This window comes from Talaromyces marneffei, chromosome 6, assembly GCF_009556855.1.
Source record: "Talaromyces marneffei chromosome 6, complete sequence".
In the NCBI taxonomy this organism is placed as follows: Eukaryota; Fungi; Ascomycota; class Eurotiomycetes; order Eurotiales; family Trichocomaceae; genus Talaromyces; species Talaromyces marneffei.
The window spans coordinates 2,415,015-2,436,427 of NC_072353.1; the positions used below are offsets into that span (position 1 = coordinate 2,415,015).

At 46.9% G+C, this 21,413-nt stretch overlaps 8 protein-coding genes across 8 annotated transcripts; 5 read left to right on the forward strand and 3 right to left on the reverse strand.

Moving 5' to 3' along the window:
• Positions 1-1,374: 1,374 nt before the first annotated feature.
• On the forward strand, positions 1,375-4,750 carry EYB26_008381 (uncharacterized protein; the record flags this gene model as incomplete). Its single annotated transcript, XM_054267636.1, has 4 exons — positions 1,375-1,636; positions 1,686-1,843; positions 1,911-2,319; positions 2,379-4,750. The coding sequence occupies 4 exons, from the start codon at positions 1,375-1,377 to the stop codon at positions 4,748-4,750; spliced, it is 3,201 nt and encodes a 1,066-aa protein (XP_054123611.1).
• Positions 4,751-6,803: 2,053 nt separating this feature from the next.
• EYB26_008382 (uncharacterized protein) lies at positions 6,804-7,772 on the reverse strand (the record flags this gene model as incomplete). The annotated part of the gene is made up of 1 exon (XM_054267637.1): positions 6,804-7,772. The coding sequence occupies one exon, from the start codon at positions 7,770-7,772 to the stop codon at positions 6,804-6,806; it is 969 nt and encodes a 322-aa protein (XP_054123612.1).
• Positions 7,773-8,739: 967 nt separating this feature from the next.
• On the forward strand, positions 8,740-10,378 carry EYB26_008383 (uncharacterized protein; the record flags this gene model as incomplete). Its single annotated transcript, XM_054267638.1, has 2 exons — positions 8,740-9,012; positions 9,212-10,378. 2 exons carry the CDS (start codon positions 8,740-8,742, stop codon positions 10,376-10,378), a joined length of 1,440 nt encoding a protein of 479 aa, XP_054123613.1.
• Positions 10,379-12,543: 2,165 nt separating this feature from the next.
• Positions 12,544-13,401, forward strand: EYB26_008384 (uncharacterized protein; the record flags this gene model as incomplete). Its single annotated transcript, XM_054267639.1, has 2 exons — positions 12,544-12,858; positions 12,925-13,401. The coding sequence occupies 2 exons, from the start codon at positions 12,544-12,546 to the stop codon at positions 13,399-13,401; spliced, it is 792 nt and encodes a 263-aa protein (XP_054123614.1).
• Positions 13,402-13,969: 568 nt separating this feature from the next.
• Positions 13,970-14,546, reverse strand: EYB26_008385 (uncharacterized protein; the record flags this gene model as incomplete). Its single annotated transcript, XM_054267640.1, has 2 exons — positions 13,970-14,427; positions 14,489-14,546. 2 exons carry the CDS (start codon positions 14,544-14,546, stop codon positions 13,970-13,972), a joined length of 516 nt encoding a protein of 171 aa, XP_054123615.1.
• A 312-nt stretch (positions 14,547-14,858) lies between these two features.
• On the forward strand, positions 14,859-16,934 carry EYB26_008386 (uncharacterized protein; the record flags this gene model as incomplete). Its single annotated transcript, XM_054267641.1, has 2 exons — positions 14,859-15,222; positions 15,286-16,934. 2 exons carry the CDS (start codon positions 14,859-14,861, stop codon positions 16,932-16,934), a joined length of 2,013 nt encoding a protein of 670 aa, XP_054123616.1.
• Positions 16,935-17,445: 511 nt separating this feature from the next.
• Positions 17,446-18,705, forward strand: EYB26_008387 (uncharacterized protein; the record flags this gene model as incomplete). The annotated part of the gene is made up of 1 exon (XM_054267642.1): positions 17,446-18,705. One exon carries the CDS (start codon positions 17,446-17,448, stop codon positions 18,703-18,705), a length of 1,260 nt encoding a protein of 419 aa, XP_054123617.1.
• Positions 18,706-18,795: 90 nt separating this feature from the next.
• Positions 18,796-21,384, reverse strand: EYB26_008388 (uncharacterized protein; the record flags this gene model as incomplete). The annotated part of the gene is made up of 2 exons (XM_054267643.1): positions 18,796-20,471; positions 20,526-21,384. The coding sequence occupies 2 exons, from the start codon at positions 21,382-21,384 to the stop codon at positions 18,796-18,798; spliced, it is 2,535 nt and encodes an 844-aa protein (XP_054123618.1).
• Between the last annotated feature and the right edge of the window lie 29 nt (positions 21,385-21,413).

A 21,413-nucleotide genomic window follows, 5' to 3' on the forward strand; every position in this document is an offset into this window, starting at 1 on the left:
AACACACCACTGAAGGAATCGCTGGAAATTGCGGCCATGGCTGTCCACGTAAAGTTCCCAGGTTCGCTTAATAAAGCCCTTGAGCTCGGAGAAAAACTCCTCGATCGGGTTCAAATCCGGTGAGTAGGGTGGCAGGTATAATAGTTTCACTCCTGCCTCCCGACACACTTGACTGATCTGAGAGTGATGGAAGGAGGCATTATCCATTATCAAAACAGATTTTGCGGCTGGCCACCTTCCACAATGATGGAGAAGCTGCTCGATAAAATCCTCGAACACGGCTGCGTCAGTTGAACCTTGGTAGATCCTAGAGAGGACCACGCCATCCTGAGCATAAGCTGGTAAGATATGGTACCGCTGTCCCCGCTGGAATTCTGAAATTTGAACCGGAGCCACCCCACGTGGAGACCAACCTGTCCGCCGACGTCCAGCCCGCTTGTCACATCCCGATTCGTCCACATACACAAGGTGATAGGATCGAAACTGAGACAGATTATAGAGGTAGAAATCTCGTAAATCTGCATCGCGTCGGGTTGACACTTGACGGATTACCTTTTTGGACCAGCCGTTTTCCGTAAGCATTCTGCTGATGGTGCTCGGAGAGACAGCTACAGCGAAGCGTTGCTCAAGAAGGGACGCCATTTCATCCAGAAAGAGATGGGGACGTTCGCGCAGCTGGCTAAAGAGATAATCTAGCATCACAGGTGTGATGCTTCGCCGTGGGCCCCTCCGTTTTGGTAGGAGTTCAATTTCACCATAGCGCTTTATGTTTGAACGAATGTCACTCACAGTTTGCCTACTACACTTGGCTTGACCCACTATCTCATTAATGCTTAGTGACGAGTGATTTAACATATCTTGAACAAGTCTTCGTTCCCAGGGAGGAATATTCGGCGCCATCTCAACTGCTAGAGGTTAGCGATTTCTCGAAAGCTCTTTGTCTCCCTGTTGGGTGTCGGATGAGAACAATCGCAATTACCAGCTAGGCTGGAGGAACAGGCAGCCATCGGATAATAGGAATTTCCGATCCGACAAGTTTCATTTGAGTAGGATGCAGAAAGCTTTGTGGGAGCAGTACAAGTTTCAACCAGGGATAATGTATAAGTCAAATAACTTGACGTCCTCCCAGTGTGGATTCTAGTCTACAGACGTGGTTGACAGGAGTGACTATGGATAGGCGACCTTCGTGGTGTACATGACGAGCCTGGCAATCTTGCGGTTCCCACGTATCTTACCCCTCCTCCCCAGCCTGATGGATTGTGCATTACATTCTCCCACTCATCATGAACGAGGCCTCACATTCCAACCTGTCATTATCTTGATATCGATACAGGACTTGGCCTGATCTAGCTTGTTTCTTTGCTTGGACCGGCAATGATGTCTTCGACGCACGACGACTACACGATCGCGTGGATATGCGCATTACCGCTAGAGGCCGCAGCGGCCCGCCTCATGCTGAACCGTACCCACAGTCCACTGCTAAATCCGTCCACCGATTCGAATGCCTACGAACTCGGCGAATTAGACGGCCACTACATTGTCATTACTTCCAGCTGGCATATACGGGACAGTGGCCGCCGCGAATGTTGTGTCTCGCATGCGTTCTACGTTTCCTCGGCTCCAGTATGGATTGATGGTGGGCATTGGAGGCGGCGTCCCGGGTAACAACAATGACATTCGATTAGGAGATATAGTAGTCAGCAAACCAGGTCCAAATCATAGTGGAGTGATACAGTATGACTACGGAAAGGCAGTTCAGGGCGGGCATTTTCAGCAAACAGGCACCTCAAACAAACCACCACAGACTCTTTTGACCCATATCAGTCAACTAGAGGCGAAAGGGGTTACTAGAACCGAGGATGATCTGAAGAAGATAATGGAGGAAGCACTGAAACGAAACCATGACATAGAAGGAAGGTTTCCCCCCCCCGGAGCAGGTTACAGACTTCCTTTTTGAATCCTCCTATCACCATGCTGCCGGGAAACGCACCTGTGAAGAGTGTGATAAAGAACGATTAGTCAAACGAAAACCACGGGAAACCAGGACACCTTACATCCACTACGGGTTGATTGCATCGGGAAATCAGGTGATGAAGGACTCAGAGACACGAGACCGCCTAGCCCTGCAGCATGGGATACTCTGCTTTGAGATGGAAGCCGCAGGTCTCATAGATGAGCTTCCGACACTGGTGATTCGAGGAATATGCGACTATTGCGACTCTCACAAGCAGAAACAATGGCAAGGATATGCGGCTTTAACAGCAGCTGCTTACGCGAAATTGCTTCTATCAACAATTCCGGCACTCCCAATCGTTAATGGTAGGATATCCTGATTCTTTGACAAGGGGTGTGCAAAACATAGCTGATCATTGATATAGTTGATGCAAAATTACGTGAATATTATATCAACCCTAAGAATAATCGTCTCGGGATCGAACGCCTCTCTGGAGAGCCGCTGGATATGCAGCAATGCTATATCAATCTTTCAATAATAGAGTACAAGCAAAATGATCGGAATATGCCGCCACAAGAAAAATCGCTATCCTCGACATTTTCACTGCCTAATCGCCTAAAGTTAAGAGCAGATGATCCTGAGAAGGAAGTTACCCTTCCACAACTCTTCCACGAGCGGAAGCTGTTAGACGGCCGAAATGCGCAACCCCGACGCATCCTCATCCGAGGACGGGCAGGTGTTGGAAAGACGACACTTTGCAAGAAAATTGTCTACGACTTTCTATACCATCAGATGTGGGCAGACCTTTTTGATCGCATCATATGGATACCTTTGCGAAGACTTAAGGGGATGTCAGACTTGGATGAATTTTTCCGTCATGAATTCTTTAAACACGAAGCAGAGCGCGACGGTTTAGTTATAAAACTCCGAAAAACAGCTTTGGACCAAGCCCATACGAAAACTCTCTGGCTATTGGATGGCCTCGATGAAGTTTCAGGATATCGCAATCCTTCCGGAGCCGACCTGACTGAAATATTTAATAGCTTATTGAATGAAGACAATGTGATTATCACATCCCGTCCACATGCCGTGAAGCTTTTGGGCCTGACTCCTTTTGACCTGGAGTTAGAGACTGTCGGGTTTCACGTTAATCAAGTGTACGCTTACCTAGCGAAAGCCATGACGGATCCAGATACTATTAACCAGATCTCTTCGTTTATTCGGAGCCATTGGCTGATTCAGGGACTGGTTCGAATACCCATCCAGCTCGATGCATTATGCTATAGTTGGGATAACGATTTCCCTTCTGGTGCTCTGCCACAAACCATGACAGCAGTATACCAGGCTATTGAACTGAAACTATGGAAAAAGGACATATTAAACCTTGAGAAGAGAAACAATACTGGACACAATAGTGGAACAGCAATCCGAAAACTGCGGGCGCGCTTGCAGATTGAGTCACAATACATGAAAACAGAGATGCATTTTCTGGAATGTCTTGCCTTTACAGGATTGTACGGCGAGATTATTGAATTCCAACCAGGTCATCGTGATTGGCTATATGAACAACCGGAATTTTGCGAGATGTCTGATGATGTTCTCGACCGACTCTCTTTTCTGCGCACATCAGATGCATCAGATCAGGATAAGAGTTATCATTTCTTGCATCTTACTTTCCAGGAGTTTTTTGCTGCCCAATATTTCGTCCGGTGTTGGAGAGCGGAATCTAGAGAGCCACTTATCTATCTCAAACCAGGCCATGCAAGGGAAAACTGTAAAGTGGAAATACCACCTGAGAAGTTTCTTCGAGAAGAAAAGTATAGTGGACGCTATGATGTGTTCTGGAGGTTTGTTACAGGGCTGCTATATAGTATTGACAAACAACAAGTATGCTCATTCCTTGAAAAAATAGAGGAGGAGCCACGAGATCTACTCGGTCCCGCACATCAGCGGCTACTTATGCACTGCTTCAGCGAGGTACCTCAATTAGAAGACTCAGGACTGGTAAAAAGCGACAATGATTCCTTGTTGAACCTTCGAGAAAAAATGGAACATGGATGTATACGATGGTCTCACTATGAGGACCTTTCACTTGAGGAAATGCGTCTCTGCAGTGAAACTGAATTTCCAGAGCATGTTCTATGCACATTACTTCAAGAAAGTTCCTTGCAGAGAGAGAGCTCCTGCAGAAAAAAGATTCTCAGAGCATTGGCCCGTCGGTGGCATATGTCGTTCAATCTCATAGGTATAGTCGCAAATTTTATGGGTGACAGTTACCCAGATGTAAGGCGCGCAGCTATTAAAGCCTTAGGCACACGATCTCCCTGGTCACCTGACATCCTCAAGGCGGTGATACGCCGGCTAGAGAACGATGAAGACTTGGATGTGAGGCGCGCAGCTATTGAGGTCTTAGGCACACAATCTTCCTGGTCACCAGACATCCTCGAGGCTGTGATATGCCAGCTAGAGAATGAAAAATACTCGGATCTGGCGTCCAAAATAGAAGCTCTATTATGGAAACATGATGAGTTCCTTTTCCCTTTCTTCTACTTGAATGCTAATGCTGCCTCAGCGTTGTGCAAAATTTGGGCTCAAAGAAGTATCCGTGAAACCTTTGCCTGCTATGTTCGTGACGGAAATGCATGTTTTGAGACATCGGATGGGCGAAGGTCAATACCTTTGTCTGAGAGAAAAATAAAGTTGCTTAAGCGTATATTATGGGCTGAAACTGTTAACAGCCCAATATTACGTGTGGTTTATAGAGTTAGATTCCCATTTGCTTCAGTGGAAAGCTAGTCAGCAAGGCTTTCAACAGTATTTTCAATCATTTTTTAAAAAGAAGGGACGGGGATAACATCTAAATTCATTCTAATGGTTTTGGCCAGATTTTGGTGACGTCAATATGGTGACTAATCAGCCTCAAAATCGCCCCTGTTGGATGATGTACGTGCAAGTGATGTGAGGTAAGAGAGGGCACCTGATGCGGAGCACCCTAACACGCTAACAAACATGACCGATTTGGCGTCATCTACAGACAGAGAAGTCGATTATCCCGATACTTTGTCATCCTACGACATTGATTGGTTGGCGGACTGAGAAGGCGAATATAAATGTCGATAATAAGTGTGCGAATGTAGTGTTCTTCGACTGATGAACCCCCAGAAGTCGTTTTGCCAAGAAGTTTCCATAGTTTTCCAGGACCCTATGGTTGATGTTGATTATCACTAGCACTTGTAGAAGAGAAACAAGTAATGTGAATATTTTCTTCTGCACATCTGTCCAGTACAAAATACTGCACATTAATCATACCGTGAACAAAATTGCCGCCTCGGAAGTTTGAAGAAAATGTTCTCATCTGAGCAGTGAAGCATTAGGTCATCCTCTAATGCTCTTAGCATAGAAAGGGAATGTAAAGTCGTGTGGCCTTCTAGGCGCAAAAGAAAAAGGAAATAATACAGCCTCCCCCTGTCCACGGCATTTTCATTTTGTCTATATCAAAGGTAACTGTTTCAGACCATAGTGCATAGTTAATGCTTCTTCAGTTATACTACGTAGTATATCACATGACAACCAGGTAGCTGAAAATGAAATTCTGTATGTACAAAACCATGCCAAGCTTACCAAAGCAATGGTACTCTTACGTCCCATACGGCTCGTAAAATACTCGAATACTAGTCTAAACTTATTATGGACTAGGTAACGGGAGTGGCGCCGAGAAAGAATCAAAGAGTTGCAAATCATGTAAAGCCGTTCATGCAAGGCGCTGTAATCATAAACGACAAAGAACAACAACAAGCCCCTCTCTGGTGTCGCAAGCAGGCGATAGATGCAATTCAACTAATGGGATCTGATATATATGCGGCCCTTTGTGATATAACTACTTCAAGCCTCGGGTAATAAATACGCACCTTCCAACAGATTGTGTGTTTAAATTTAGCAACGTCTACCGGCGGCGTAGATTGTGGGCCTGGAAGTGGACGAATAGCGAAATTGACGCATGTATGAAATGAATCATGCAATCCTGTTAGCGGTTGACCATGTACCTACCATATGGCTGGCCCCTTATCCGGAGCAACCGGTCACGGACGATATCACACAAACTGAACCCCGGCAGGAGCGAGAATAATAATTAGTGGTTGCACGGAGTTGGGCTCAAAAACTGATTTGCAGCGCTAAATTCGCTAATATAGTAGCGCGTACTCCCTAACATTATTTAGTAAGCTACCAAGCAAATCAGATGGCTCCTGAGAATGCGTAAAAACTCGCTAACCCTGAGGCAGTAGGGGTGGGTACTCCAGATTCAAATCTGGTTTAGCGCGCCCGTTCTATCCGCATTTCATGTGGGGCAGACGCCGGACCGCTCGGGCCCCGGGACGATCCGGCAACGGGTTCCGGCCTGGAGAAATCCCTAATAATACGTACCTCCTCCGTAACGTAGCCGGTAAGCGAGACGCCACTTTATTTATATACAAAACATTAATAGCTAGTTAGTACAATAAGAACATCGGGTTATTTTATGTCCTTCAACACCGCAACCACTACAGCGAAATTTGCGTCGTATAGGTAAATGAGAGACTGAAAGCTTAGGCTCAGCTGGAGCAGTAGTAACAGATTGAGATACCTTAATCTGACTTTGTACAACTGCCTAGGTGCACCGGGATGCCAGCATCTTTAGGAATAACTTCACAAATCGAATAACACTCGGTGAGGGCTAAGGACCGAACCTCTATCCCATGGGTTCAGCCCATAATATAAAACATTCAAACATTGCAAATAATAAATTCCTGAGCGGAGTCGTAGATGCTTTGTTAGAATTCTGTCCATATTGAACTATACATAATTGGACAAATTAATTTCCATCTTCCTCGGACAACAACCGAAGTTGTTGCTCTATAGAAGCCCATGCCATGCTCCGTAGAGTATATAAAAGCCACCGATTCCCAGCCGAACCCTTCCCAATTACAACCCCAGTGTTTCGGGTTGAGTAGGTTTTGGTTCCGGCGACATTGACATAGGACGGCCTGCCGATTTTGTTGGATCGTTCGGAAAGCGGTATTCCTGATGCTGAACCAACTGCTACAGCCGAAAAGTCGACCTGGAAAAGTCGAGCTTTACCCCAGTTTGAGCACATAAAGTGAAACATACTAGGGTCCCCAAATAGGGTTGGATGGTGCTCGTTGTCAAGTGTGGCCTTTTGAATTGCAAGAAGTGCTTGGAGCTGTTCCTGGTTCCGCTGATGTTCAAGAGACTTGCGAATTCTAGATGCAACAAAGCTTAGAGGCATTTCGAGAATGTGGCGGGCGGAGAGGAATGTGAACGTTGAAAAAGCGGCATTAGCAACTAGGGTACCTCCAGTAGATGGGATATGACCAAGTTCTGTCAAAATTGGTCGGCAATCGAAAACATTCCTGATCGTAATCATTCTCCTTGGTGCAAGTTTGAGTGCTCGTAGAACAACTTGTGTCCACCACGCAAGTAAAACATCGCTCTCGCTGACGAACGGCTTTTCGTTGCTAATGTTTTGTGATGCAAGCTCTCCCATTGCACTGTCTCGCATCCGTTGCAAGTGCTTTGCAGGCAAGAATATAACTCTTTCCTCCTCCTGCCGATACCAAAATAATTCAAAAATATAGTGAAGAGCAAATATTAACCGTCTTGCGCCGATTAGCAGTTTGTCAGCAAAGACATATGGCTGTGGCGGTGTTGTCTTGGTGAGGCCAGCTAATGGATCATAGTCAAATCCAACAAATGGCGGCACTTCATCTTCCTGTCCGCGAAGGACGGCGGACCAACCTTGAAGTATAGAGTAGAGCCCCATTATGTCCATGAGTGTATGGAGAAACGTGATGGTTACGAGGGTTGCATCCTGAAATGTGATGATACAAATTGACAGTTGGGGACTATCAGAATAGAGCCATGCAGCCGGTCGGGTATCTCCGAGCCCTGAAGAAACGATTTCCAACACTTGAGCTTTTCTGTGGATCCAAATAAGCATGGATGGCCTACAGCTTGAGGTAACTGCGATGCAATCGGATGGTCCGCGATCCTCATATCAACATTGTGCGATGTGTAATTGAAGCCACACCGTGTCTCATCAAACGCTACCGGAACATGATACTCCAGCTTTCCAGAAACCTTTTACCCAGAAAGATTTTTTGGTGACAGCTTACATTCATGTTTCCTCCAGTTTCCGATTTCCAGCAGGCAGGACAAGGCTCTGCGCAGCTTGTCGCTGTCCAACACATCGTCAAACCGGAAAGTGACATCGAAAGAAAGGCCTCTCAATGTATTGTCGTCATCCCAGTAATTGAAAGGAATAATCAAGTCCGTAGGTACTATGGGTGGAGGTGTGGGCTTCCTCGAAAAGAGCCACATGGCGAGTTTCTCTGCAAGTAGATAGTGCTTGATGGATGGTCTCCATGTGAAATACTCAAGATAGGGATCGGACTTTTGCAATCAACATATCCTTTGTTTTAAATCAAAAATAGTAACCAAACTATGACCCCTGCAGAGGACGGAGCCTGTTGGGTACCCGAGCTGCCTTTCGCCAGTCGGAACCCGCTGGCACTTGCGGAGTACATGTGGATGTAAGTATACACCTACCGTAACACTTATCTTGAGTTCCGTTTTGTCGTTGTTTCTGCTCTTTGCCAAAGTTCCAACATACGCGCTATCACCACTCTATTCCGCTAGGCATTTGCCAGCGCTCGTTGCATATAACTCAACTTCTTTCCGCTCAATATATTTGTTCAGCTCGAGCCAGCACGCAGATGACAGTAAGAACAATGGGCCAGGCCGAACCAAGCACCGAACTCGCCCAATGTCCCACCTCCAATGTTTACACAGCGTCATGTCTAGGTCCGGAAAATTCAGCGCTAGAGACAAAGAGAGATTCCCCAAGCGATAACATACATGCGGTGCCAGAGGCGAACATTGTGGAGCAAAATAGTGACGAACCAACACCAAAGTCACTGGTCTTTAAACTCTCCTTTATCGGTCTCGCTGCGGCTGTTTTTGTTTTCCAGCTTGATGCAACATGCCTTGGTATTGCCCTGCCAGTAAGCCTTATTAAACGTTATTTTCTCTTTTCTTCCGGTCTTTTTTCCCTTTCTTATATAGCATCTTTCTTGCATGGCATTGTTCTTTTGCAATGCCAATCGTCAAGGTTTTTTCTTTGCGGGTCCAAAGCAAATAGATACACTTTCAATTAACACTTATCAGACCATAGCAGGTGAACTAAATGGTCAAACTTTACAGAGCTTCTGGGCCAACATGTCCTACTACCTTTGCGGCCTTGTTATGCAACCACTTTGGGCCAGTATCTCTGATGCCTTTGGTCGAAAACCGCTTCTCTATATCTGCATGGCCTTTTTTGCTGTAGGTTCTATTATTTTTGCCCTTGCCAAAAATATGAACATGATAATTGTTGGACGAGTGCTTCAAGGATTCGGTGGAGGAGGTATTGATGTTCTTGCTGAGATCATTCTAGCAGATATGACAACACTACAGGAGCGGTCACTCTACCTTGGATTAATGGCAATTCCAATGGCCATCGGCAATATCCTGGGACCCTCTATCGGCGCCCTTTTCAGTACTTATGCCAGCTGGAGATGGATTGGATGGTTTAATTTGCCATTTCTTGGATTTGCCTTACCTCTATTGATCTTCTTCCTCCGCCTGCGACCTGTCCAGCTCGATGAATCATTTACCAAGAACCTGAACCGTCTTGATTGGATAGGTATGATTTTCCTTATAGTCGCCACCACTATCTTTGTGATACCTTTCAGCTGGGCCGGCTCCTTATATCCATGGCGTTCATGGCAGACCCTTCTTCCAATGATGTTAGGCGTCGCATTGCTTATCATATTTACGATATATGAAGCAAAGCCTGCGGTGCCTGTTATTCCTCACCGACTCTTTTACTCCAAGACTTTTAATATGTCATTGGCAGGATCATTTATACACGGGATGATACTAGTCTCGCTTCTAAATTACTTGCCCTTGCTCTACCAGTCCGTAGGGCTGGAGACATCAACTGGATCGGCGGTGTCCCTACTGCCAGCTGTCATTACTAGTGTGGCCGTTTCGGCTGGCTTAATGATGACTGTTGGTGCGGTTGGAGGATATATATGGCTTATACGCGTTTCATGGGTCGCAGTAACTGTGGGAAGTGGCTTACTAGCACTTTTCAACTTGGGGCCATCATCATCAATGCGGATTAGTTTGCCCATTCTCTGGGGTATAGGAGTTGCTGGGCTCCGGCTTCTTCTTCTCCCTATGCAAGCAAGCGTGAAGAATATAGATGATACTGGCCTCGCAATTGCACAGCAGCAGGCTTTTCGCATGTTTGGAGGTCTTGTGGGACTTAACCATTGGGTCGACAATATTCAATTCCGTCTTCTCGGCATCTATCTCTTCTATTGAACTGCCTGCAGGTCCCTTGACAGCATTAGCAAACGCGAATGATGCGATTGCCTTCATCCCAGAGCTGAGATTGCTAGGTGTGTCTTCTGGAGTCCTCAATCCAATCTTGGAAATCTACCTGAAGTGTTTTAGAACTCTCTTCTACACAATGGTAGGGTTTGGGGGCCTGGGTCTCATAACGTCGCTTATCATGAAGGATCTTGATTTAAACAAAAGAAATCTTGGTCAACAACGTTTCGAAGAATGATTTCCAGAGAGCAGTACACGAAACGGTCTGTTTACTGTCTCATGTTTGTTGTTCTATTCCAATCGAATCATCAAACATTACGAATCTAAAGTTGGATTAGCTTCAACATTTTTCCAACTACCGCGAAATACCAAGTTGTTACCCCTATTGTTCAATTATCAGATTGCAAAGTAATTTAACCAATTAAATAATGGCAACGTTCTCAGTCAAATGCATGTTTCTTAGAAGCCAGTCGTTTTTAGGAGATTGCCAGGATACCATCGGCCAAAGGCGCACACATTCACACTAATAATTGTATGACACCCTGCGTCAGAGTTTTCATTCGTTAGATAGCACAGTACTATTACAAAAGTTTACGCGTCATACTCAAGTTCTCAACTATTGGAATTCTGTCAATCCTGAAATTTGCCCTGTTCAACCCATAGGAATAAATCGCTCGTACGACTCCTTCGACACGATTCTGGAGAAATTGGGAAGCACACACGCTCACTTGTATGGGTAATAGGTTGATTCGCTCCAAGAACATGATCTAACTATATAGCCTTATATTCCGTCTTTGGAGTTGCCAAGAGTTAGTTCTGACAGCTTATCTGACAAGTGCACACTACATAGTTTGTTTGGCGTGGCATCGGGTACACGCCGGACGACACATCGTGCACCGTCCTGAGATATCATCTTTTACAGGTTTGTTGAAAACCAGCACGAAAACGAGAAACAAATCCACATGGCAATTGCTTTGCACTCATCCACCATCTAGGAAGTATCTTATCACAATATCAAATTCTACAAAACGACATGCGAGGCCCTAATTCTCAAACTCCAGCAACCATGGCATATACCTGTTGCGCCTTGATTGGCACCTTCGATACGCCATCATTTCCTTCCTCTATATGGATCATCTCTTGAGCAAAATCGAAAATCGTCGAAGCAAGGGTCTCCACCTCTTTCTCAGTGTTCCCGGCATGGAACATGAGTCTGATCCGGCCCTGGCCTTTGGGGACTGTAGGGTATTCAATGGGGAAAGCACAGATACCCGACAGATGCAGATGGAAGGCAAGCCAGTAGCCATATAGTACAAGTCAACTAAGGTTGATTGATATGTGAACGAAGAACCTGTCATGGTAGTCAAACAGAGACGTTAGGATGTCAGAAGAATCAAAACGTCACAGCCAATAGATTAGTTAGTTAGGCTAAGAAACGAAACTAATGGCGCGATGGAACAAGGGATTATCCGTACCCGTTAGGGTTAGGGTAACAGAGCCGCTCCCGCAATTTGACCACGCCGCGAGGGAGTAGGCCAGCGATTCTCTTGTCCCACTCGAAATGAATTCCAAGGAGATGATGCATGTTCGCGAACAAGTTGATGGGTACATCTACTTCTAGATAAAATCCAGGCAAATCCAACATCAATGATATCAACCCTATGTGCACGTAGGCAGATCGTCTGCATAGCCACCCAATCTTGGTTCTAACATCCCTCCCAAATGTGAAACACATTTTCATCTTCCGAGGTTATTTTTCCCCGTTCCAAGGTTTCTACAGAAAGAACATCCCACATTGTGAGGCCCGTCGACTGCTCTTTTATGTAAAGGTCCTGTTCTGGACATATTTCCGGAGGGACCTGCCTGTACGTGTACGACTCTACCCGTGCCGTCAGCACTACCGGCAATATTCAATTTGCGGCTGAGCTGTGGGGATGCACTTTTGGGTGTGGTTTCGTTCAAAATGTATATAGACCGGGTGAGATGGGCGTATCTCGATAGGATTTGAGTTGGTATTCGCGAGATTGTTTTAAATACTTCATCTTTTCTGCTACTAGACTCTCTGAACGAAACTTCAAATTAACTAAAGTTCATATAGCAATACATCCCGACCCCAGAATTTAACTATATACGAGAAAGGGAGAAGAAAAGAGAAAATGTTCAGAAAGAAGTTCCTCTACATCCCCTTCACAATCCTCCTCATCACCGCCACCGTCCAACTCGCCCTCGTCTCTCGCATGGTCGCTTTTCTGCACATCCAAAAGACTGAGATTGGCACGTACCACATCCTCTCCAACATCACCACCACCGACACTGCTCAAACGGGGGGAGATTTCCATCTCCACGTCCTCCCTGAAAAACTCTCCCTGAATCAGGGGCATGTCACCAACGGCGCAGCTGGGTATGGCGTGGTAATCAGTATTGCGTCCTTGGTGGCGTGTGTATTTCTCAGGAGAGATACATATCAACAGGTCGGTATCCCCATAGGCGTTAGTAACCAGTTTATTTCTGGTAGAAATGACTAATGAGGAATCAAGCGCCATAAATCCATCCTCCTAACCCTCACCATCGCCGTCTCCCTCCTCGTCCTCTTCAATCTCGCGGCCCTCGTCTACGTCTTTGCCGTCACATATCTCACCATCGAAAACAAAATCAACATCGGCATCGCGCGTGCCGCCGCCTCCGCTGGACCTGGTGTTGGGTACAGTATCGACAGCTGGACGCCCGAAACATGGTATCAAGCCCTGCTACTATTGCCGCTTGAGTCGAGTACACATTCGACCCTGTCCGCCGCGGCTCAGGAGATGGTTGCTTGGAGGGTGTGGATTATTTTGTATCAGATTGTTGGAGCGGTGGTTGTGGGGTGGATGGGGATGGCGTATTTGAGGGAGTGGAAGAGAGTTTGTGGGTGTGGGTGTGGGTTTGCGTCTGGGACTGGCTCTGGTTCTGGCCGTGTTGCTTCGGAGGAGGCTGTGACGTATAGGATCGGGTATGCTGAGGGAGGTAGGAAGTAGGTGTTTCAATAGTGCAGCTTCCTAGTTTCAGGATGATGAAGTGAATCTTCAAGAAAATATTTTCGGAATGTCTTTGGTATATCGATTTCTCGATGAATGTGTTTCCTGTAAGTCTGTCAATATCAATATGCATTCCGAGATGAAATGAACAGCACATGGTAGAAAAGTTAAAAAAATAAAGGATCATAATTCGCACGATAAAATACAAATATAAAGTGTCTTTATAAGTAGGCAAAAAAAAGAATAAAGTACCAGCATCAAGCTGTCCTTGTAATACAACAGAAAGCAAGGAAATCGGCTCCTAGTCCGGACATTCAACATTCATCTCCAACACATGCAATATCAGACTGCGCTAGAACTTTGAGTCTTGGAATGCTCGTAAACCCGCCCGAAAAAAAAAAGAGAATAAAACAGATGCGAGGAAGTGTACATTGGAGAAGTGGAGTTTTGGTGTATCGAGTTGACGAGGCATATACCGTGTCGAAGGATGTAAAGTCTAGTCGGTGTCAATTATTATGTGGTTTCCTCCTGAATCATCGTCATGGTGATAGATAGATGGATAGGTCGCTTATTCAACGCCGTGGTTGTCGGCGCCGGCACCAGCACCCTCAGCGGTAAAAGAACCAAGCTTCAATCCTGTATCCAAAGCAACCATCTCCGCCAAAACCTCCAACACATCCTTGGGCACGGTCTTATCATATATCGAAATCAAATCCTTGGGTTGAGGATAAACCTTGAGCGCCTTGTAAAAGGCAAGAGCAGCTTCAACATTGTCCGAACCTTCGGCGCAAAGACTCTCTCCCTTGGCGACTTGTCCCATGAAGTAGGCTTCTTTCTCCTCCAGATCCGTGGGGAATCCTTCCTCCTTTGCGGCGTTGACGGCTTTCTTGATTTCTTCCCGTTGAGCAGCGCCTTGGGCCTCGGCCTCTTCCTTCGCGGCGCGGGCCATGCGGCGGTTATCTCTTTTTAGAGCTTTTCGGAATTCGGGGTCGGACTGTCTTTTGTAGTCGAACCATACTGCATATGCTGTGGTGACAATGATTAGTGAGCTGCACAATGGGTTGCTGTGCTCGGGGTGAGAACATACCGAGAAAACCTGTAACGACCGTGCCCGTGGAGAGGGCAACCAATGTGGATGTCTTCATGATTGATGTGAGTGTGCGAGGAACTGCGAGAGGCAATATAGGGGAAATTGAAGATGTGCTAATGGGTTGGATGGATGGATGGATGTTGTTATCTCGATGTTTAAAGTAAGTAACGGACTCGATCAGTCGCGGCTAAAATTAATTTTGAGCTGGGTGGATCATTGTTGTTCCGCCGCGGCGTTTCAGTTGGTTGACTCCGGGGGCGGGAAGGACAACAACGTCAGCCAAAAGGACCCCCAAACAAGACTGCTTCTTTGGCAGCCATTGCAGCTTGTTTCTTCTTTCGGCTTGTGCTCGTTCTGGCCGTGCAATATGGCTTCGCAACTAGACAAGCTCAGTAGTCTGACTCTACGAAACAAATCGCGCCGTCGACCACAAATCAGTGCGCCGCAACCCATCACCGGCCCGATCCCGACAGAAAGGAGGCCCTCGGCCGCTCAGCCAGGCAGTGGTGCTACATCGGATCTCGTCAAGCGTCGCTACTCTGCTCGATTCAATCAAGTCCCCGACTCGACTCTTGATGCTCCTCCAGTACCGGGTCTTCCGTCGGATATACAAGCATTCAAGAACCGGGATGGACCGCCCGCTATCCCTAGTGGGTTCCAAACTGGGCCAGCTGTCGCGCTAGAGGTTGATCTCAAAGCTTTGAAAGACCCTTCATTACCGGTTGAGAAATGTATAAACCACACTCTCCTTGTTAGTACATTCATGGTATAGAAGCTCATTTGTTTGTCAATAGATGTGGCAGGACTCCTTGCCAATGCCTCCGAAGAGGAGATCCGAGATTACCAACAAAGCTTACGCAGGGTCAAGAACCGTACATCGACAGATCTACAGCAAAACGTGTACCAAAATCGGACGCAATTCATCAAAATTAGTGAAGAAGCAGAGAAGCTCAAGGGCGAAATGCGTACCTTGCGTACACTCATGTCGGAGCTGACTACAACACTAGGGCAGACCCATGATGCAACCGGATCGAATCAATTGCAAGCTGCTGATGATCGCGCCTCCAAGCGCAGTAACCGAAGCTCTGTCGCAAACCTGGAAAACATGTGGAACATCCAACTTCACACATTATGGAAAACAGTCGAAGGATCGCAAAAGTTTCTTCCGGCAATTCCGGGTAGGCATATTGTCCTAGAAAGCGGACACTGGGTAGAGCTCGACTCAGCGACGTGGAAACCACGTCGCCCGGTACATATCGTTTTGCTGAATGACCACTTACTGGTGGCCGCCAAGAAGCGCAAACGGATTGACCCCAACAGCCCAAGTCAACACCGTGGCCCAGCGCCGACTAAGTTAGTGGCTGAAGAATGTTGGCAGCTCCAGGATATTGATATGATTGATTTGGGCGCAAATCTTGGACCCGGTGCAGCACGCGCCGAAGCCGAGCATAGGGGTGTAGCTCACGCAATCAACATTCGCGTCGGCTCACAGTCATACACATACCGTTATGATCAACGTAACAATACGGCCAAAAACGAGCTTCTGGCGACTTTCCGCAAGACAGTCGAAGATCTGCGCAAAACGCTGCGGTCTGAAATTGAGACTTCAAGCAGAACAGGCGATGCGCTACGTACTCTTGGTCAGTTGGAAGGGCACCGTAAATCCGGAATATTCGACAACCCCGAGAGCTTCAAAGACAAACCGGAGGTACGGATCGATGTGGATGGTAAACAGCAGAACTTGCGGTGGGTCGAAGGACAAATCGACGAGCTTGATATTGACATTGCACTGCAACACTTTGAGGAGGCCGTCTCGAGTGTTGAGCGACTAAGGAAGCTCGCTCGAGGTCTAAAAGGAAATACGTTCGCTCAGGACGTCATCAACCAGAAAGTCGACGAGCGAGCGACCAACCTCGCCAGCATTCTGTCTCGTGCATTAGTCGACAAGCACTCATTCTTGGTAGCCACAAAGACTCACGTCGGCTGGTTAGCTCGTCTAGGATTCGAGGATCGCGCCCGCGAAGCCTACCTCCGCGCCCGATCAGAAGTCATCCACAAACGCGCCCGCCAATGCATTTTCGAAGGTGATCTACCACTGTACATTTTCCAAATATGCTTCGTCTACTTCACGCTTGTAAAAAACACCATCAGTATATATCAACAATGCTTCCCACCCATGATGACCAGCGCCAGCATCAAATGGGCAAAGGAGCATTTGGATCAGTTCAACGCCATTCTTGTCAGACAGCTGAGTAGTGTACAGCGCGGAACAAAGATTTGGCAGAAATGCATGGATACCCTTGACGAACAGGCGGCGTTGTTGACCGAGGTTGGAGTCGATTTTAGTGATTTGATCAAGAGGGGTCTTTTTGAGATGGATAATAATAATGGGCAAGGAGGGGGAGCAGGGCTTGGAGAGCCGGGGGAAGCAGAAGCGCAGTGATTAATTTATTTTAATGCAGTCATGACTCTTGAATGTGTATATACATCTGGTATACCTACTATTTTTATATTTGTTGATACATGATGCCCTAGTAGAAATTCTGTACCTAGGGATCGTTAGTGGGTCGATTATACCGACTCTTGACCCCTGTTCGTCCAATGAGAACGGTTCATTTTTGATGCGGAGCGGTGACATATATTAAGTCAATATTCACATTCCCGCCGGCTTTTAAAGACATAATTAAGTCATACGTTGGAGTAGAGTAGGGCCATGAAGCTACTATCTAGTATAGCAGGAAATAGCTAGACATCTTGGTGGCGCACAGTAGTAGTGTGTATAGGCTCAGAACTGCCTTGAAGGAAGTGTAACCCTAACACCCATGGATGAGAATCTCCCAGCGCTTAGTTATAGTATAAGTAAAAGCGATAGGTACATGGGCAAGCTTGTAGCAGTCAGTAGAATGATTCTCAAGAGCATCTGTACGAGTATAAGCCCGGCTCCCTCCAAGAAAATGTCTCTCCTCTCCCTACCCCCAGAGCTTCTGGCGATAGTCGCCCAATACCTCGACGCAGACAGCGATATCAACGCCCTATCCCAAGCCAATCGAACCCTCCACTCCTTCCATTCTTACCTGTTGTATGAACGAAATTCGCGCAATGGAAATGGCTCCGCGCTCCTCTGGGCCGCAAAACATGGGATTAGGGCCACGGCGGAGAAAAGTATATGGTTGGGGAAATGCGACATTAACAATACAATCGATGAATTCGGTCTTAATGCGTTGATCTGGGCTGCTAGAGAAGGTCATGAAGATGTGGTCATGCTGCTACTAGCCCTAGTCGAGACGGGCCGACAGGTGAATGTGAAGTTCACAGACTCAAATGGTCGAACAGCGATATCTTGGGCTGCGGAGAATGGATATGAAACTGTTGTCAAACTTTTGCTTGAAACGGGTCTTGCGGATTTGGAGTTGAGAGATGATTTGCGTATGAGCCCGCTTTCCTATGCAGCTGAGAACGGACACAGGACGGTTGTGAAACTGTTTCTTGCAAGGGATATAATGAATCTGGATTCAAGGGACTTCACTGGTTCAACTCCCTTTTCTCGGGCTGCAGAGAATGGTCATGTAGCGGTTGTCAGAATGTTGCTCAAGACTGGACGAGTGGATGTGAATTCGGAGGATTCTGAGGGTCGGACGCCGCTGTCGCTGGCTGCTGAGAATGGACATGTAGTGGTTGTCAAAATGTTACTCAAGACTGGACGACTGGACATAGATCTACAAGACTCTGAAGCTCGTACGCCGCTGTCATGGGCTTCGGGAAATGGCCATGCCACTGTCGTCCGAGCATTACTGAAAGATGGTCGAGTAGATAACGACTCAAAGGACTCTCATGGCCGCACGCCGTTATCTTACGCTTCTGCCGCCGGCCAGGAGGTAGTTGTCAAAATACTTCTGAAACTCAACGAAGTCAATGCGAATTCCGAAGATGACAATGGTCGGACACCACTATCCCTAGCCGCGGAAAACGGGCATGAAACCGTTGTCAAGCTCCTGCTCAAAGACAAACAGGTAAACGTGGACACAAAGGATTCAAAGGGGTCAACGCCTTTGTCCTGGGCCGCGCGAAACGGACATCCTGTGGTAGTGAGATTGTTGCTGGAAACGAAACGGGTTGATATTGATTCGAAGGATGATGCGGGTTGGACTCCTTTGTTCCTGGCGGTAGTGAATAACCATGAGGCTGTAAAGAATCTCCTACTGAATAGTCAATGAAAATATCAATATGTATTTTCATATTTAAATGGTAGTCAGGAAGTAGGGTATAGTAAGGCTGTAGTATACAGTTATATATGCAAAAATCCGTTAAGCACGCGTTTTATCCGACTCCGTTTTTTCGATGTTGACTTCTTCGACTTCATCTTCCTCATCATACTCTTCCTCCTCTTCTTCATTATCATCATGTTCCTCCTCCATTTCCGCTGAACCCTCATTAGGCCCATCATTCAGAGCCCTGAGCTTATTCTTCGTCTGTGTCTTGCGAGGAATAGCATAACGATATCTCTCCCCATCATTGAGTTTCCCTTCACTATCCTTTCCGTACAAGAACATTGCCTTGGACAGTGAATTTTCAGACCAGATCGTCTCCCAGGCTTTTCGGTCGGCTGATAAAGTACTATCATCCGGTAGGACGCCCTGGATGAAATTCAGTTGTTGGCCATCCCCGACTTCGGAAGGAAGACGCATCCAGAAGCGTACTGTGTCTGGAATTTCTTCCGGTAAATGGCTGACCACAATCAAGGCTTGTTCAGGTCCTAGATAAGGTAAAGGCAGGTCGGCTAATTCTCCGTCGGCTGGGGGTCCAGAATTATTCAAGAGGTAAAAACACTTCTCGCGCATATTAGCCGGCATGCCGGAAAAGGCCTCATCAAGAATGATAAGTTCTTGTTTCTTGATAATAGCTCGAATGAAAAGTATCAGACGCTGTTGCGCAACTGAGAGCTGGCCAAAGGTGGTATTATCGGCATAATCGACATCGTGGTTCGGGTGATACTGTGGTGTCGGCGTGGATCGATTACCGACGGGAATTGCCTCTGCAACAGTTGCTCGGAAGGTTGCGGGGATGAATGATATGTCGACTGCTGCTTCTCCGGAAGCTTTATTCGACTTGATGTCTTCTGCAGAGGGGTCTAGTTCTGGTTTGAAGTACTCCAAGACTGCGTCAACGATTGTGTCACGTTCATAGGTCAAGACTGGTTTGGAGAGGAATGTGTCGGCCCATGCAGATTCGATCGACGCCCTGATCGAAAGCTGACGCGGGAAAAAGGCGTGAATCTCGGGAGAGGAATGACCCATTCGAGCTTGAAGATCGAATATCGATATACCGGGCACTCCTTGTTCGGGTAGACGGGACCGACCAAACATACGTACTGGTTGCGCATATGCTTGCGGATGATCAGATGTCATAACAGACAATAGGGTTGTTTTGCCGGAACCATTGGCTCCAAGAACCGCCCATCTCTGACCCTGCCGAACTTTCCACCACAAGCCCGGCTGAGCCCCTTTTTTACCGCGTATAATTTGTTTCCAATTTCCGAGAACCAGTTTTTCTCCATATTGAACGCGTACACCCTCCATCTCAATAACCGGCTTTCCGTCCTGAGAAATTTGTGTCAAGGCTGTCGGATCAGCTATGCCTATATTGCTCTTCGAGAATTGAGCTACTTTGGTCTTCTTGTCGTCAATAAATTGGTAACGCTGAAGTTCGAACAGACCACCAGGCGCAAAGAGCCAGCGTAATGACATTCTAGCTTTGTTGGCTTCACTTGTAGACATTCCACTGGCCTTTGTGGCCTGTTTGTAAAAGTCCTTTTTGGGTCCACTGAAGGCTATTCGGTGATTGTCGAGGATCAGCACGTGTGTGATCCATTCCGGTATGGTATCTTGGGGACGGAGTGAGATCATGACTCTAGGTGAAGAGTGATATGCGACATCCCGTAGGAGCGACGATATACTTTCGGTGGTAGCAGGGTCGAGGCCCACTGACAGCCTGTTAGTTCATAACAATATTGAGTCTTGTTTAAAAGATTGCTTACTGAACGGCTCGTCTAAAAGGAGAAGCTCCGGCGAGGACAACAATGCTTTGGCTATTCGTGTACGTCTCGTCTGGCCATTGCTGAGACTAGAAACAGGTAATTCCAAAAGTTCTTGCAGCCTGAAGTCCTTTATCACTTTCTCAAATTGAGCTTCATCAAACCCCTTACCGGTATTCTCGTCTTCCATAGGGTTGAGTTCGGTTTGTCCCAGCAGGTATTGCCGTACGGTCCAATCAGTATCCTCCCGCAGACTTTCATATCTTGCACTGAGGTAGGCTCCTCGTGTGCCACCCGTTGCTTGTGAGCCTTCGCCACTGAAACCCACATATGCAATTGCGTTACTTGGTGATCTCTTGGTGGGGTCTTTTGGATTGAATTTCCGAGAAATCAAATGCGGATATTGACGTGATTTAGGCGGCAGTGCAACGTATCGACCTTGGAGTATATGGAAAAACTCCGTAGTATCACTTCCAATGACTGCCCAATGGAACGGTCCTTCCTCTTCTTGTATCAACTGTTCTCGACGCAGGTCCTTTTCATAACGTTCCTTCGCATGTTTAGGGCCATTCGGCGGGGGAAGCTCCGGCCATTGCGGCGGTCTGGACGGAAGGCTAAAATCGACCTTGATAAACAACGGGGAATTCTCTGACCCGGAAGCTTCTGCGGAGGCAGGATAGTCACGATAGAAGGTTCCTTCCCGAATGTGTATTAATGGTCGCCATTTGAGCTGATAGAGCTTGGATTGATTTGTTTTCTGCTGATACTTTTTCGGTTTTGATGATGTGGCTGCATGGCGCAGGAATTGACGTGGTACCGAGATTGCAAATACTCCCGGTCGAAGCGCAGGCTGTACCAGCATTGCTACGCTGAGAGTCTGCTCACTGCGAC